This window comes from Hypanus sabinus, chromosome 7 (assembly GCF_030144855.1).
Source record: "Hypanus sabinus isolate sHypSab1 chromosome 7, sHypSab1.hap1, whole genome shotgun sequence".
Taxonomy (NCBI): domain Eukaryota; kingdom Metazoa; phylum Chordata; class Chondrichthyes; order Myliobatiformes; family Dasyatidae; genus Hypanus; species Hypanus sabinus.
In genome coordinates, this window is record NC_082712.1 from 58,518,554 (window position 1) to 58,536,764 (window position 18,211).

The following is an 18,211-nucleotide window of genomic DNA, read 5'->3' on the forward strand; positions in this document are numbered from 1 at the left end:
CCGACCCCTACATTCAATTCCATCTCTCTCTCTCTCATGCTCTTTTCAGGAAGTCAAGAGTCGTATTTCAGCCTAGAACTCAGCACTGTTAGCTTATGGGGGCTTTTAGCCGAGATGCTAAAGCAGGGTCTGTGTGTCTTCTCAGTTCAATCTAGCAGATCCCATGTCCACGAATTGAAGAGTTCTTCCACATATCCTGGCCTGTATTTAATCTTCAGCTAAATCACAAAAGCCAAACTGGCTTAGAATTTGATTCGTGGTCATTGACAAGAATGTGCTGAAAAATTAATAGATTTGGATTGTAGGTCATTGTCAAAACTTGTTCTATTAACTGCAAATGGGTAACCAAGCAGACGTTTCTCCTCCAGTATCTCATTACTGTCTGTGGAAATGCATTTGATTGCCAGTTAAAATTACCTACTTAACCACTCCCTCTATCAAGAATGGAACACCTCAATTTATATATTGTCATATTTATATATTACATATTGACCCCCCCCCCCGATTTTAATTGTTCCACCGCTAGTGATCCTGCCTTCATCTGTCAACACCTTAAATACTGCAATTCCTTTCCCAAACTTCCCTCTCTCTCCATCTTTTTTTTTACAGTCCTTAAAACCTGCTTGTCTGACCAAGCCTTTCATTTCCTGTGTTAATACTTATATATATAGCCTCTCTCAATTGATCACTCTCTCACAAAACACCTTGGAAAGCTTTCTGGTTCCAAAAATCCCCTATGAAGTAGTGTTTTAAAATGATTTGGATCAACTTGAAGACCTGAAAGGTGCAATGGAAATGCAAGAGAATATTTTTACCTTGGGATGATCTTCAGGCACATGTTGCTTTGACAACTTTGCCAATTCAACCAGCTCGGGTATCTTCTCTTTTACATCATAGCTGTTCGTGCAGTTTACTAGGACTGATCCCACAGCATAAAGGATCGTCTTGTCAGTGGACTAACAGGGAGGAGGAAATAATATTAGGAAAAGGTGCCATCTCACTTCAAGTCTCCATACTTACATGTGAAGAAGAACACAAAAACTGTTTAATTATGATGGAATTTCATTAACGATCGGAAGTGACAGCATCACCAACACTAATCAATCGTAACTAATTATATTAACTCAGACTACGAGGGGTGATTGATAAGTTCATGGCCTAAGGTAGAAAGAGTCAGTTTTAGAAAACCTAGCACATTTATTTTTCAACATAGTCCCCTCCTACATTTACATACATAGTCCAGCTGTCATGGAGCATACGGATCTTGAAGCTCCAGAAAGTGTCCACAGATGGGTGATTGATAAGTTTGTGGCCTAAGGTAGAAGGAGATGAGTTATGCAGCTCTTGTTACATGCAGGCCAACTCTTTGAGTGATTATGCAGAAAGTTTGAAGTTAATAACATCGCCTTCTACCTTAGGCCACAAAGTTATCAATCACCCCAATGAGTTATTAACTTCAAACTTTCTGCATAATCACTCAAAGTGTTGAACTGCATGTGCATGTAATGAGAGCTGTATAAATCATCTCCCTTTACCTTAGGCCACAAACTTATCAATCACCCATCTGTGGACACTTTCTGGAGGTCCAAGATCTGTATGCTCCACGACCGCTGGACTAAGTGTTCAAATGTAGGAGGGGATTATGTTGAAAAATAAATGTGCTAGGTTTTCTAAAATGGACTCCTTCTACCTTAGGCCACAAACTTATAAATCACCCCTCATATGTTTCTTATTTTTCTCTCTCTCAACTTGCGCTAGCACTAGTATGTTTATTTTGTTTAGTTGTCATCAAAGTATAATTTATGTTATTTTATCTTAATTTTTGTTTACAGTATCATGTTTGTAATATACAGTGCTGCTTCTGCTGTTGCAGGGTTAATTTTCCATGACATTCGTATCCTAGATATATGAACATGACAATAAATTTTAACTTGGACATGATGAACTAGTATGAAAAATTTAATTACTTACTCAGTTGCCATTTTTAACCAAACTCAAAGAATACTGAATTCCATGTAGACATGATAATTATTTGTCAGTTGGTCGTCAGATGACCATTGTCAGCAGTGAGTACACTCCCTGATCTTTACAGGGATAGGAGCTGATGGTATGAGAAAGTATTTGATGAATGTGTGGAGAGCATAGAGCAGACTAGTATGCTGGAGCACGTCAACGTTAAGAAAGCAGATGTGTAACTTCTGAAAAACATTAGGATAGATAAGCTCCCAAGGCCAAGTGCAATATGTAACAGGATACCATGGAAAGCGAGGAAGAGATTGCTTCACATTTGGCGATGATCCTTTTGTCCTCACTGGCCACAGATGTAGTTCCAAAACACTGGAGGGTGGCAAATGTTATTCCTTTGTTCAAGAAACGTAATAGGGATAATTTTGGGAATTATACGCCAGTCAGTCTTACATCAGCGGTGGGCAAATCATTGGAGAGGATTCTTATAGACAGGATTTTTGATCATTTGCTCTTTCAAATGTGATTCTGCTACTGTTGGAGCCTGTAATCTGCATTTTGGTGGCATGTTTTCAGGCTGATTGAGTGATCTGGTGCTTTGCTGTCTTTGAAACGGTTTTGTGAAGTTTCATGCTTTCACTTCTGTGTTCTTTGCTCATTTTTTTGCCATATGCACAATTTGTTTTTTTTTGTGTGGGGGGTGAGTTTGATGTTTTTCTTTGGATGGATTCCATTGTTTTCTTTGTATCATGGCTGTCTGCTGGAAGATTAATTCAAGGCTGGAAACTGCATACATACTTTGTTAATAAGTGCAATCTGAACTTTTGAACTTTGAAGCATAGTTTGATTAGGGATCACAAACACAAGAAAGTCTGCAGATGCTGAAAATCCAAAGCAACACACACAAAATGCTGGAGGAACTCAGCAGGTCAGGCAGCATCTATGGAAAGGAGTAAAAGGTTGACATCTCATGCCAAGACCATTTTGCATCAGGGATAGTCAGTATGGTTTTGTGAGGGACAGGCTATGCATCATGAGCCTGACCAATTTCTTTGAGGAAGTGACAAAAACTGAAGATAGAGCAGTGGATGTGGTGCATGTAGATCTTAGTAAAGTGTACAAGAAGGTTCCCATGGTAGGCTCATTCGAAAGTCTGGAGGAATGGGACCCAGGGATATTTGGTTGCTTGGATTCAGAATTGATTTGCCCACAGAAGGCAGAAGGTGGTAATAGATGAACAGTATTCAGCCTGCAGTCTGTGACCAGTAGTGATCAGAACAGGGACCCCTGCTCTCTGTGATTTCTATAAATAATTTGGATGAGGATGTGAAAGGATGAGTTAGTAAATTTGCAAAGGTTGATGGTATTGTGGATGGTTACAACAGGACATTGATAGAATGCAGAGTTGGGCTGTGAAGTGGCAGGTGGAGTTCAATCTGGAAAAGTGTGAAGTGGTAGTTACACTTAGATCAAATTTGAAGATGGAGTACTAGGTAATGGAGGATTCTGAGCCGTGTGAGAAATAGGGGTATCTTGGGGGCCAAGTCCGTAGATGCCTCAACGTTGCTATGCACATTGATAGGGTGGTCAAGAACGTTTATGGTGTGTTGGCCTTTATTAGTTGTGGGATTGAGTTCAAGAGCCACGACATAATGCTGCAGCTCTATAAATCTCTGGTTAGACCACACTTGGAGTACTGTGGCCAGGTCTGGCTGCGTCATTGTTGGAAGGATGTGGAAGCTTTAGAGAGGATGCAGAGGAGAGTCACCAGGATGCTGGATTAGAAAACATGTCTTATTTTATTTATTTTATTTTAATTAGTGATACAGCAAATTATATTTATTTAGCGGAGGGGATCCCTCCAGCCCTTCATGCCACCCCATGCCAGCAACCTTATGAGGAAAGGTTGAGCAAGCTATGGCTCTAAAGGAGGATGGGAGGTGACTTGATAGAGATGTACAAGGTGATAAGAAGCATAGATAGAATGGACAGCCAGCGCCTTTTTTTTTCCCAGGGCAGATACGGCTAATACAAGAGGGCATGATTGTAAGGTGATTGGAGGACAGTGCAGGTGGGATGTCACAGGTAAGAATTTTTAAACGAAGAGTGGTGAGTGTGTGGAACACACTGCTAGGGTTGGTGGTAGGGATAGATACATTTGGAACATTTAAGATTCTCTTCGATAGGCACACGAACGAAAGAAAAACTGAGGACTATGTGGGAGGAAAGGTTTAAATTTATTTTGGAGTAAGTTAAAAGATTGTCATATCATGGGTTAAAGGGACTGTACTGTACTATGTTCTAAAATCACTATGTTACAGATGCTGAAAATCTGAATTAAAAGCCAAAAATACTAAGAATAGGCTGGAAGTCAGTGAGTATCCATGGAGAAAGAAAAAAATAGAGTCAACATTTCAAATTTGTTAACTTTTGAGAATTTTAAAAAGTTGAAGATGAAAACAGATTATCCTGGAACAACAACTTTATTTCTTTCCTCATGGGTGCTGACTTCCTGCTGAGAATTCCTGTATTTTCTATTTTCATTTACTCATTGAAGAATGCATTTTATGCTCTTTGGAGGGAGTGTAGCTCTCTGTAATGCATGGAACTGGGGCCCATTGAGACCACGTACCTTTGATAAATCAAACATTGCCTGCATTGCTGGCTCATCCTGAACAAAGTCGTCTTTCACGTCAGCGTCTAGAGTCAGGTATGCCATGCCCTCAATTGCCCACTTTCTTGTGCGGGTGTCGATGTTCTGGTTGCATAACCACCTAAAAATGTGTTCAAGTTTGTTTACTTGGCTCAACATTGCATTGCATTCACAGTAATTCAGTGTATTTAGCTTGGCTTGTGAACAGATATCGAGACATCCAATCCAGTCAGGTAGCACAGTGGCACAGCCTCATGGTGCCATTACCCTGGGCCCAGTCCTGACCTCCAATGCTATCTGTGTGGAGTTTTCACATTCTCCCCTCACCAGTGCCCTGGACTCATCTCACATCTGAAAGAATGTGGGACTTTAACTTAGCCCTAGTGTGCAGACAGGAAGGCGGGGGGAAGTTGAGATAACGCTAAACAGCGACTCCTTTGTTTGCATCTTGGGAAACAGCTTTATTTCTATCTTGATTTCTCCTTTCTTTTCTTTTGAGGGTGTGGGGGTGTTCGTTTGAAGTCCCTGACCCAGAGTTACACTCTGACTTTGTGGGAATGGGACCCGCTCTCAGGGCCTCATGACAGGTCACTTTTTGATATCCCAAGCACGTGGCCTGGAAGATGAGCACACCTTCAGGGTTCCAGGAGTTCATGGCTCTGGAGATGTGCTGATTCTAGGCCAGTGCACCTGACTGAAGCGTCGCAAGAGAACACAGAACATCAGGAGCCATGGGTTAGCTGCCGGGGATTGTGTGTCTGGAGAGCTGCACCTCTTTGGTGTCGACTCTCCGGGCACAGAGCTTGGAAAAAGCGACACAATAGACTTTTAACATTATAAATCAGTGAGTTGTTTGTGAAACAGGGACACATCTATTTCCCTTATTGGAGAGAGTGAGAGCATGTGGTATGTCGAATTATTGGGTGTATAAGCAGTTTTAGGGGTACGGCAAGTCTGTGTCTTTATTGTTGCTTTGCTACAAGCTTGAGTGCTTGGTAGAGGGTGCTGTTGCTTTTTTGCTGATGGGGGGTCATTGCTGTGCTGATGCTTGTGTGTGGGAGGGGGAAGGGGAGTTGGGATGGAGGGGTTTGTTTAACTGTCATTCATCCTTTGGGGCACTCCTCTGTTTTTGTGGATGTTTGCGAAGAAAAATAATTTCAGGATACATATTGAGTTCATTTGTATACATTTCTCTGACATTAAATGCACCTACTGACCTATAGATAAAAGGAAGAATCTGGGAGCAGGAGAGGAAGAATAGAATGAGTTAGGAGAGAGGTAATGTAAAGATGGATGGTTGATGGCCAGTGCAGGCTCAGCGGGCTGAAAGGACCTGTTTCCATGCCATATCATTATGACAGTCAGTGGAAAATCAAACATTAATCTCCATGAAGGGAGTTACTGTCGTAGTTATCAAGTTTAGAGTCCTATGCTAAATATCAGAGTTATTCAGATTGCCTTACTCAGGACATCCCAAAAACATTTTACAAAGAACTAAGTGTGTTTACTGCTTTAGTAAAGGAAACGTGCACATAAGCTTCCACAACCTCAAAGAGATAATAACCAAATGATTTTTTGAGCGGATAGTGATTTTTTGGGCAGAAGACTGGGAACTGATGGGACCTCAGTGTAAAATTCCACCTGAAGGACAACACCTCTAACTCTGAGATAGATAGATAGATAGATAGATAGATAGATAGATAGATAGATAGATAGATAGATAGATAGATAGATAGATAGATAGATAGATAGATAGATAGATAGATAGATAGATAGATAGATAGATAGATAGATAGATAGATAGATAGATAGATAGATAGATAGATAGATAGATAGATAGATAGATAGATAGATAGATAGATAGATAGATAGATAGATAGATAGATAGATAGATAGATAGATAGATAGATAGATAGATAGATAGATAGATAGATAGATAGATAGATAGATAGATAGATAGATAGATAGATAGATAGATAGATAGATAGATAGATAGATAGATAGATAGATAGATAGATAGATAGATAGATAGATAGATAGATACTTTATTCATCCCCAAGGGGAAATTCAACATTTTTCCAGTGTCCTATACACTTATTGTAGCAAAACTAATTACATACAGTATTTAACTCAGTATAAATATGATATGCATCTAAAATCACCCTCCCAAAAAGCATTTAATAAATAGCTTTTAAAAAGTTCTTAAATAGTTTACTAAAGTGCATTCCTTCTTTGCTGCTGCACTGGTTAATAGCCAATCGGGAGCTTGACGAGCCCCCTCCCATCCACCCTCTCCAGCCTTCTGACACATGAATGAGGCTAACCTGGCTGAAGCACATTAAATTACTCTGAAGAACTGATATCTATTCAAACTTCATCCTGTACCTTATCAGAATTATATTAAGATATAGATATTAAACTAAAAAAACCTATTTTATCTTTACGTCCCTAATATATATGCTACTCATTTTTTTCTTCTGGTAAAATATTTGGACGATCATTGAAAAGGCAAAACCTTTGGTTGCAAGAAACTTAATATAAAAAATAAAGTGATATTTCAAAATCCCAAGACTATGTTTACAAAGTCCTCTTACCAATCTAAAATCTACAATTTTCACTTGTAAAACTACTATTCACTTGTCTCAGTTCCTCTGTCTCCACTGCATCTGTTCTCAGGATGAGGCTTTCTATTCTGGAACATCTGAAATGTCTTCCTTCTTCAAAGAATAGAGTTTCCCATCTGCTACCATCAATATTGCCCTTAACTCCATCTCCTCCACTTCCAGGACATTTGCCCTCACCCCATCATCCCTCCACCATAACAGGGATAGAGTTCTCTTTGTCCTTAACTACCACCCAATGAGCTTCCACACCCATCAGATCATTCTCTGTCATTTCCACCTTCTTCAACAGGATCCTACCATTAAACACATCTTTCCCTCCCCTCCACTCTCCACTTTTCACAGGGATCGTTCTCTATGTGACTCCCATCCCATGGATCCCTGCAAGCGGGACGAGTGTTACTGCTGCCTCTTCACTTCCTCACTCTCTGTCAGGACTCCAAACAGTTTTCCCACCTGCAAGTCTATCGGGGTCATCTATTGTATCTGGTCATTGTGGTGTGGCCTGCCGTGCATTGGTGAGACCTGACATAGATTGGGGGACCGCCTTGTTAAGCACCTTTGCTCCATCTGTCACAACAGGCAGGATTTACAATTTTCAATTTGTAAAAATGCTATTCTTTTTTTGGCACAGACTAGATGGGCCAAAGGACCTGTTTCTGTGTTGTAGCACTCTATGACTCCATGTTCTTGTGGCCACCCATTTCAATACTGTTTTCCATTCTCATTCTGACGTGTCAGTCCATGGCCTCTTCTGCTGCCACAACGAGGCCATGCTCAAGTTGGAGGAGTAACACCTCATATTCCATCTGGGTAGCCTCCAAACTGATGACACGAACATCGATTTCTCTAACTTATTGTAATCTCTCACCCACTCCCTTTTCTCTCTTTTCCCATTCCCCATATGGGCTCCCATCTTACCCCCTCCTCTTCTCCTCACCTACCCATCACCTCCCCCTGGTGCCTCTCCTGCTCCCCATTCTCCCATGGTCCACTCTCCTCTCCTATCAAACTCTTCCTTCTTCAGCCCTTTTCCGCTTATCACCTCAGCTTCTCACCTTGACCCCTCCCCAACCCAGCCAATTTCCACATCAACAGGCTTCACCTATCACCTGCCAGCTTTCTTTCTTTACCCTCTTCTTACTCTGGCTTCCCCCTTCCTTGCCAGCCATCTTTATTACAGTATTTATTGAGATATGGCACGGAATAGGCCTTTCCAGCCCTTCAAGCCCTATTGCCTAGCAAACCCCATTTTTAAACTTTGCCCAATCATGGGGTTCATCTTTGGACTGTGGGAGGAAACCCACGTGGTCACAGTGAGAACGTACAAACTCCTTGACGAAGGATCTTGGCTGAAACATTGACAGTTTATTCCCTTCCACAGATACTGCCTGCCCTGCTGAGTTCCTTCAGCATATCATGTATGTTGCTTTCCAGTCCTTACTGTTAATAAGTAAGTTGATATTTAGAGCCCAATATATTGTGAAATTCTGGAGTTAGTAGAAAAATAGCCTGGGAAGGTAAGATATGGAAATACTGTATATTTTCCTCACCCAGTTTTTGCAACACTGCAAAATTTAAGCTCTCATCCTTGCTTTCAAGACCTTCAGGTCTTCAACCCTTCCTCCTCAAACGCTTCTGTCCCTACTATCCTCCAACGACCCAGAACACCTCCAATTCTGCTCTCTAAATTATTCCTGAATTTAAGTGCTGCCCCTTGGTGGATGTGCCTACAGCGGCTCAGGCTCCTTCTACACTTCTTTCTTCTCATTGAAGCAGCTCCTGAACAAATTTCCCTCCTGGGCTGAATTTTTGGTTCATTACCATCATCTGAAGTTTCGTTTTCAGCTTCTGTTTGTAAGCAGCATCTGTAATTCGTTCTCGTTCTCGTGCTCAACATACCTACTTCTACATCACTTACACCTGTGGAGTGACTTGTCTTAACTATATATCTGTTATAGAGCTCAAAGTACTTACTTCCTACATTGTTTTGCAAGTTTTTCAGTGGATCCTTCAGAGAATTGCCTCAGTGCATAGTCCGTCCCTCCAGCTGATCCAAGCTTGCATAGGCCCTAGGGGAGTACAGACAGAAGTTTAAACAGTAGTTCTTTATAGTGGCCACTAAAATTTACGTTCCTTTGTTATATCAGCACCAGAAGATATAACAAACTACCATTGGTAACACTTGAAACATCAACCCTGCTTCTGTCACCATAGATTCTGCCTGACCCAACCTTCCTGGATTTTCTGCCTTTTATTTAGTTTAGATGCTTTGCAATGAGGTGGTCAATACTTTTAATTCTATTACAGAACAATCAAGGCAATCACTAAATTACTGTATCTTAACATTTTCAAAAAAGGCGTGTTAAAATGCTTTACCCCATCCTTCAAATGAGATCTGAAAATAAATCAGTTGCCGTAGGTCTCCTTTGATTTGCTTTGTAAGACATTTATGTTTACACAGCAGCTGGAATATTACAAATAAAGTGAAATTCGCCTTTTATCAATGAAGTTAGGAGATGAAAAGACTCATTGAAATATCTTTCTTGATAAATTGGAAATAATTATCCAAATTTGCTACTGAAAAAAATCATATCATAAAGAACCTTCTCTATGATGCCTGATATACAAAAGTATTCAAAAGCCTTTCAACCTTCAAATCAAGCCCAATAATTTTTTTGCTGGTGGTATTGCACCTTTAATGGGGATGTTGAACACATAAGAAATTCCAAATAAATGGAATTTTTTATCATTGGTCTCTTATCTTTTATTCACACATAAAAGGTTATTAGGACAGATTACACGAAGTTGGACTGAAGAGATCCTGTTCTCTGAAGAGTTCCTTAAAGAGGGAGAGAGAGGCTGATTTACTCAGGGTAGGATTTCCAGAGCTTAGGGCCTTGGAAGACAGGCATGCTGACCAAAGGTGAGGTGAAAAGTTAAAGGTGGAGAGCACAGAGTTCTTGAAATGTTGTTGGAATAGGCAAACTAGTCCAATTAGGACATAGTTTTGGTCATCCAAGATCAATAATGTGGGAAATGAGGCTTGTCTACGTACATTCTCAAGGTTTTAGTGTTAGGTGTTGATAGATTTTGTACCAAGAAAACCTGCTGTTGGTAAGATTATCTTCACTTGCTTTGATATTAATGGACTGGGCTTGCATGCTTTCAGATGAGTCAGCAATGCTCTTGTAGATTCATTGCAGTGGCACATCTTACCTTGCATGAGTGAGTGCCTTGGGGAAAGAAATTGCAATCAAGCCACAAAAAAAGGATTATTCCTTGGGAAGAACATGGGGCAGGATGAGGTCATATCTGTCTACGCTGCCATACAACTATACCTATTCTTTCTCCATAAGAAGTGCTCTTCTTTAAAAATGTGTCCAATTTGCTTTTTAAAGTTCCCGTTGGACCTATTTCTACCACGCTCCCAGGCAAGATGTTGCAGATCACAACTCGCTATGGAAAGACGTTCTCCTTATCTCAACTTGTTCTTTAGCTTCATCTGCAATCTGTGTCCCTCTGTCTATTGATCATCCTGTCCCTTACAGGAAAGGATGCTTATATAGATTATAAAGACGAGCATAAAACAGTTGTACCGACTGTCCTGTTTCTGAGATAAAAGCTGAAAATATTGGATACATTCAGGACTCAGGCAGCATCAGTGAAAAGAGAAACAGAGATCAGGTCAAAAAGTCTTTCTCAAAACTGGGAAAGAGCGAAAAGCTATTTTTTTAAGTTGCAGAAAGGTTGAGGAAGGGATGGATGGGACAAGCAAGGGATGGTCAAAATTGCAGTGACCAGGGATTAAAGGCAGAAGTTAAAGTATAAATAAAGACAAAATGACAATAAATTATTACAAAAAGCAAAGGTGTGGAATAAGCCCAGGAGGTCACGCTGTGCTAACAGACTGAGAAAATATGCTTCCCACCAATGGATTACCTACAGCAGAAACAGTCAGCTCTGTTTCAGATAGAGAAAGCATGTTACTGGGATGTTTCATTCAATATTGAATCCAGAAGGTTGGAACATGTGCAAACTGAGGTTAAAGTAGCGTTCCTTAAACATGCCTTGTTATAATGGTGCAAGAGGTCACAGACTGTGCATCAGAGGAGTGGAACGGTGAATTGAAGCAGCAGATGCTTAATGTTGGCTCTATAGATTGAACACATGTGTTCTGCAATGTAGTTATACAACTTACATTTGATTTGTTCAATATAGAAGTAATCATATTGTGAGTATCAAAAGCAGTAAGCTCAGCCGGAAGAAATGCAAGTGAGTTGCTGCTTTGCCTGGAGGGACTGTTTGGTTTTTGGGTCACCGGATGGTTGGAAGGGAAAAGGTGAAAGGGAGATATTACATCACGTGCAGTTATATTGGGAAGGGCCATAATAAGGCTGATTGGTGGTAGGGCCAGAAGGGTTCATCAAGGGGAATATTTCTTTGAAATGCTGAAAGGAGTGGGAGGAGTGTGGAATAATGTGCCTGATGATGGAATCTTGTTGTGACAGGGGGAAATGCAAATACAGAGGCTTGAGCAGTGGAAAATTTCTATTATAAGCCATTTTTTTATTTCTAAGGACCATTTCTTATCCCCATGTTTTATGCATTTTGAAGTGAGCTAAGTGAAACACAGCAGTGCTTTAAATGCTATATGAAGAAGCATGTTCTCCAGACAGCCATTGGAGAGGACGATGAGAATGGCAGGAGTTAGAAGGCTGGCCCTCAAAAGTCATTCAACGTGCCACTGGAATTGCAGTTTTGTGACTTTTTTTTTTAATGATTTTTCAATTATTACTAGAAAAGCTAAGCAGAATAAAAATGTCATGATTAACTTGCAGGCAACATCTTTTATTGCATCTGGGTTGCTGACGTTGTAAAAGAACATTAGTTTGGTCTGTCTCTTAGAGCTCAACAAGAAAAATATAGCCATCACATTCTTCAGTAAGAGGTAGCATCAATATTATTCTATTAATCCGTTGGCAATGGAGAGAATATTTTGGCAGTAGTTTTCATAATCTCTCTGCTGCTGGCAGCCATAACTACACTCCAAACTATCCTCCCCAAACCTCTCTGTTTCCTCACGCTCTTTTCTATTTTCAAAATATCTTAAAAACCATCTCTATTCCAATATCTGCTAATGTGACTTGATGTCAAATTTTGCTGTTAATAATCTTGTTTGATTTAAGACTCTGTGCAATAAAACACTGTTAAAACAAAGTTTGACCTTAAAATAAAACAAACAGCAAATCACTTCTCAACACAAAACAAAACTGGAGAAGAGTTTTCACCCAATTAGTAATCTGGCCCTAAAACACTTCACGTGTTGGTAAAGGTATCATTTATAAAAGGAAATACCATTAGATAATATTCCCTGATATCATTAGGAGGTGAATAGGTGCAACTTGATAAGTGAGCATGAAAATGAGGTTATCACAAAAAAAGTGGCAGTGTTCAATAATGGATCACTCCATGAATAACCCAGTTTTAGATTACTCAAATATGTATGGAACCATCTGTTAAGGAAATCAGATCTCAGTAGTTCATTAATGTAATCAATAGCCTTTAAAATTAACTATTTATGCCCTTGTAAACAAACATACCATAACTTCCTCAAAGTCTTGTATCCAAGTAGGCTAAGCAGAAACTGATTAAATGGATTGGATTCTAGAAGTAATTTTGTAACCGGAGCTGAAGTATAGTTCGATCTCCTAAACTATTGCATGGTACTGCATGAACCTGATTTACCCTGGATGTAACCAATGGTTATAATGTTATCATTTCTGTTATTGTTTGGGCCATTTTCAAACAAACAAGATGAAACGGAAGCTCTATCCAGTAACACTACAAAGAGGTGATTGATTCAGCATTCTGTTATTGTTTTCCCTTGTGCTGATTCAATGCACAGTTGCAATGAAATTATCTATATGATAGTATGCAAAACAAAGACTTTCTTTGAACCTCAGTATATGTGACAATAATAAAACAATTTACCGATTTATCCTATTGTATACATAGTTAGCAAAAACACCTGAAGAGAACTCACCACTAAGGCTCTGATCTTGATTTTCTCATTGGTTGACTTTTTATACATGTCCTTCAGTAAAGTGATTCCATTGGTGATGATGAAACTTGCTCTACTGGCCTTGCTTGCTGCATGGATGATGGCTTCCAATGCCACCAATTGGTCAATCTCTCTGTCCGAACCACATAGTGCGACCATCATCTCCATCACCCCTTGCAAAGCCAGAATGCTGTTACCAACATCAAACGGTCCCTGAAGGAGTGCGGACACGCACTGAATTGCATGCAGGTTTTTCTCCATGTTCTTGGGATCAAACTTGCTCCTGCAGCATGATGATGAAAATATATTTTAAAACATTAAGCATTATTTTCTTCCTTGTTACCACCCAGTAAACTCAAACTCATCCACAATGCTGCTTTTCAAGTTTGAATCCTCTCCAATTAAGCCAGCAGATGATTAATTCTAGAAGTCATACTGTACAGAGACAGTCCTTTCATCCAGTCAAGTCCAACATGACCATCAGGCACTTAGTTACGCAAATCCTAAATTAATCTCGTTTTATTCTTCCCTCCTTCAAATCAAATTCCACAACCCCGCCCCCCCCCCCCCCCCAGCCTCTAACATGAATCTATACACTACCAGCAATTTTATGGCAGTATGTCGACCTACATGTCAGAGCTCCCAGAGGAACGCCAAAAGGTCACAGGTAGAACATGGAATTCTTACACAGATAACACTGGAGGCCAGTATTAAACTGAGGTCATTTAAATTGTGCGGCAGTGGCTCAACACATTGTATTACTGAGCTGCCCAATATTCTCCTTATTTGACAGCTCTCTCCTACTCACAAACATATAGTCAGACAGTCTCATACCCAATTTGAATTTCAGTAACTCTACATTTGATGGATTCTGTAATTTCCTCTCAAAGCCTCTTACCTCCTTTCACTTGGGGCAGACTCATGTTCAGAGTGCCAAATGCTGTTTGTTAATTGCTCCTGCCACATTCTTCAGGAATATTTTAGCATTTGGCACTAAGTTTTTAATGCAAATTATTATTGTTTAGAGATGTTTTATGTAGTTCTTTCAATTGGTTTTAGTTTCCGAGTGTAAATTGAATGAGAGAAGTTAAAAGACAATTTAAATTCAGTTTCCAAGCAAGCCACACTTCCCTTTAAATATTCCATCAGTCGAGGTCTGACACAAATTAATTAGTTCCACTTGAATTTCATAAATGGCATAAATTTGAAAAATTTTGAACCAGAACTTCATAATTTTTTTTTAAATATTTTGCTTTTCACACTCTGGGATAAGAGATTTAGAGGGGATATGCAGAAGAACCAGTAAAGCTATCTGAGGTGCAGGCTACAATTTAGCTTTGCCATTAATAATTGATTTCCAGACGAGGTTTTCAAATGTGGCTCAGGGTCTCCGGATCATGTTTACAGGTCTACATCCACAGCCCAAGCTGAAACCTCGAGCACAAACCACATTAGCATGGCGCTGAGAGAGTGCCACACTGTCAGTGGTGTGGCCTTTTGAATGAGGCTCTAAACTCAAAGCCTGATAAGTTCCTTAACATTGTTTTTAAGTAAATCAAGGCAATTCTTCCTTGTATTAAAGCTAAGGCTTATCAATAATACAAAATCAGAACTTTTGGAACTGGTATCCACTGGATCTTGCTGTGTACTTGTATACTTGCTGTAAACAATTATTGTTCTTAAATTACAAGAATAACTACAGTTCAAAAGTACTCTGTTGCCTGTTTATGTCTTCAGGCTTGACGGAAGTTTATAAAATTATGAGAGGTGTAGACAGAATAGACAGCTGATATCTTTCTCCCAGAGTCGGGTTGTTTCTGGGAGAATTGCTTAATATTTGACATGCATTGAAGTTGAGAAGATCTGCAGGGCAGTTAGTTGTCTTACACAGAGAGTGGTGCATGCCCGCATTGCACTGCCAGGGCTGGTGGTGGAGGATTTTACCAAACTCATAGGCACAGAAAAATGTGGAGAATGAACAGACATGAACCATGTGCAGGCAGAAGTGATTGGTGCTATTAGCTTAATTAATTCGGCATAACACTGTTCTTATCTGTCCAGTTGATCTATGTTGTAAGTTAATTTTTATGTTTGCTAGGAGAGTGAAGGATTTGTTAGGACAAAGAACATGTCTCTGTCCTGTTTAGCATTCACTATAGCTCTACACACTGTAAATTTTAGCATTGTTTGTTTTTTAACAATCTCATATCACTGCTTTTACATGTTTTTAGGATGATTTTCCCTGATTGCCCTCATTAACCTATCAACTATTTTTATTCATCAACAATTTACCCCTTCACCAATCCCGAGCTCACCCTATATTCCCTTGCCCTAACCATCTTTCTATCACTTACACGGCAACTTAAAATTTGCCCTATCTATTCTTTCCTCATTCACGCTGCAGCTTAAAACAAGCTTGTTTGTCCCTTGAGGACAATCCAACCTTGGCCTCAGTGTCATTTATCTCTTCCCTCCCCATACACTTTGACATGACTGAAGCTCAATATCAGTCACTCTTCATCTTGAATATATCCAATGACTACCTTGCACAGGTCCCCAGGGCAGCAAATCCAAAGATTTGCAACCTTCTCAAATGGGCAATCACACAAAAAGTAAGGGATAAGAGATTTAGAGGGGATATGCAGAAGAACCAGTTCACTGAATGGTGGTTGGAATTCAAGTGCTCATCATGATACTTCTTAAACTTTGTAAGTATCTGCCTGTGTAGTCAGTTTAGTCAGGTACTCAAAACATTTAGGAAGTGTATTAATGAGCACATGAATCGCCAAGGCTTTGAAGGCTACAGACTGTTGGTATATGGGATTAGTCTAGACAGACACGTGGGAGTCAGTATAGGCATGCTGAGTTGCAAGGCTTTTTTGTGTGCTTTATCACTCCATGACACTAAGTCCCCAATCCTCATGAAGTACCGTACTTGAAAAACAACTTGGATTTCTATCAAATTTTGCACATCTCAGAGGTTTTTGCAGGCAATAAAGTACTCATCAAAAGTAATCATTATTGTTATGTAGGGAATCTTGCATACAGTAGCTTCCCACAATGGTAGTGTAATAGTGAACAGACAATTTGGTTAGTAATATTACATGAATGGTAAGTATTGACCAGAACACCAGGGAGAATTCCATTTGCTTTGCTTCACAAAAGTCCCTTAGCATCTCTTTAATCCACTGAAATTTAATTCAAACAGAGATACCTGCTTTAGTAAATCAGGTGACACGATAGTGTAGTGGCTTGCACAATGTTTTTTTTTGTAATTTTTTATATTGAAGTTTGTCATCAAACAAACATCTCCATAAGATGTATTTCAGACATAGTCTTTGTATAGTTGCAATGTTTTAAAGTACCAGCAAGCCAGGTTCAGTTCCTGCCGCTGTCTATAAGGAGTCTCTCTGTGACCACGTGGCTTTCCTTCGGGTGCTCCATTTCCCTCCCACAGTCCAAAGGCATACTGGTTGGTAGGTTAATTGGTCATTGTACATTGCCCTGGGATTAGGCTCGGATTAATCAGTGGTTGCTGAGCTCAAAGAGCCAGAAGGGCCTACTCCATGCTGTTTCTAAATAAATAATTAAGTTTGATTGCCAGATCAGCTCTGTGGATTGGAATGTTAACCTATATTTATCAGACTTGAAGATAAACCATCTTGCACAGAATGGAAGCATAAAGGTCAGAGAACTTCAGGGCTGATGTTGTTTGGAATAATGTAAGAACTCTCAATGCTCCCAAACTGGGGAAAGGACATTTGTCAGGCTGCCTGTGAATGCTGAGAACGGGATTGTGCAAGGTCAGTTGGTATGCTGATGTCCACTTGCTTTCTTAGATATATAACCAAACAGTATGACCATGACAGGAACCACATATCAGTCTTAAAACCAAGTGTTTAATCCATATACAAGTGATATAAGGAAAATAATGCTGCCGGGGCTGGCACAGTAGGATTGTGGTGAATGTATCACTTCACATCACCTGCAATCGTTAATCAGGGATCAATTCCCAGTGCTGTCTGTAAGGAGGTTGTACGTTCTCTCCGTGCCTGTATGTGTTTTCGCTGAATGGTCTGGCTTCCTCCCACATTCCAAAGCTGTATGGTTATGGTTAGTTGTGGGTATGCTATGTTGGCTCTGAAAGCGTCTTACACTTGCAGATGACTCATTTCACTGTATGATCGGATGCTTTGAAGTACATATGACAAATAAAGTTAATCTCTTTAAGATAATTACTTTAAATAACAACACATAAGCATATCTCTGCCACAGACAATACAACTAAATCATAAGGTAACAGATAGCTGATCCACTGACAATCAGGAGTAATTTCCACCCCAATATGCCACTTACGTTATATATCCCTCACAGATTTTTCGGAAATTTTCTCTTTCCTGGTCACATCGAAGATCACAGTAAAGGTTGTTGAGTAAGATAGAAGCGGTGAGGCAGGTGTTCTCAGTCAGGGGCAAGCAGTCTGGCAGTTCAGGGAACTGCCCTCCCACTTTCAAGATTTTCTTCAAACCTGAAGGTAAAATATCATTCTTGAATTAAATACAGAGAGAAAATGATTGGTTTATTGATTCCTCAAAGGTTTCTCCTATATAGTACTTCTAAAACCATGTAACTATGGTAAATGAAATTAAAGTATTTTGGAATATGTCAGAAAGCTCCAGTCCTCCATATCCACTCATATGAGTTTCCAGAATTTCCATTGACAGCTGTATTTTAGCTGCCAAGTCCTAAACTCTAAAATTCCCTCCTTAAATCTCTCTCTTCCATTGAAATGCTCTTTAAACCTGGCTATATTAGCAGGCTTTTGTACATTTACAAGGTACATCGATGTGGGTCGGAGACAATTTTTGTTTTGATAATCTGTCTTGTTTACTATCTTAGATAAGCTAC

General features: G+C 39.8%; 1 protein-coding gene across 1 annotated transcript in view; it reads right to left on the reverse strand.

Annotated features, from left to right (window-relative positions):
* The window catches only part of unc45b (unc-45 myosin chaperone B), a 104,151-nt gene that overhangs the window by 17,423 nt on the left and 68,517 nt on the right, over positions 1-18,211 (reverse strand). Inside the window, exons 9-13 of the mRNA XM_059974724.1 lie at positions 17,660-17,831; positions 13,286-13,586; positions 9,217-9,311; positions 4,598-4,739; positions 816-956 (exon numbers count right to left, since the gene is read on the reverse strand). Coding sequence (XP_059830707.1) covers positions 816-956; positions 4,598-4,739; positions 9,217-9,311; positions 13,286-13,586; positions 17,660-17,831 — 851 coding nt within the window. The remainder of the gene's footprint in view (positions 1-815; positions 957-4,597; positions 4,740-9,216; positions 9,312-13,285; positions 13,587-17,659; positions 17,832-18,211) is intronic.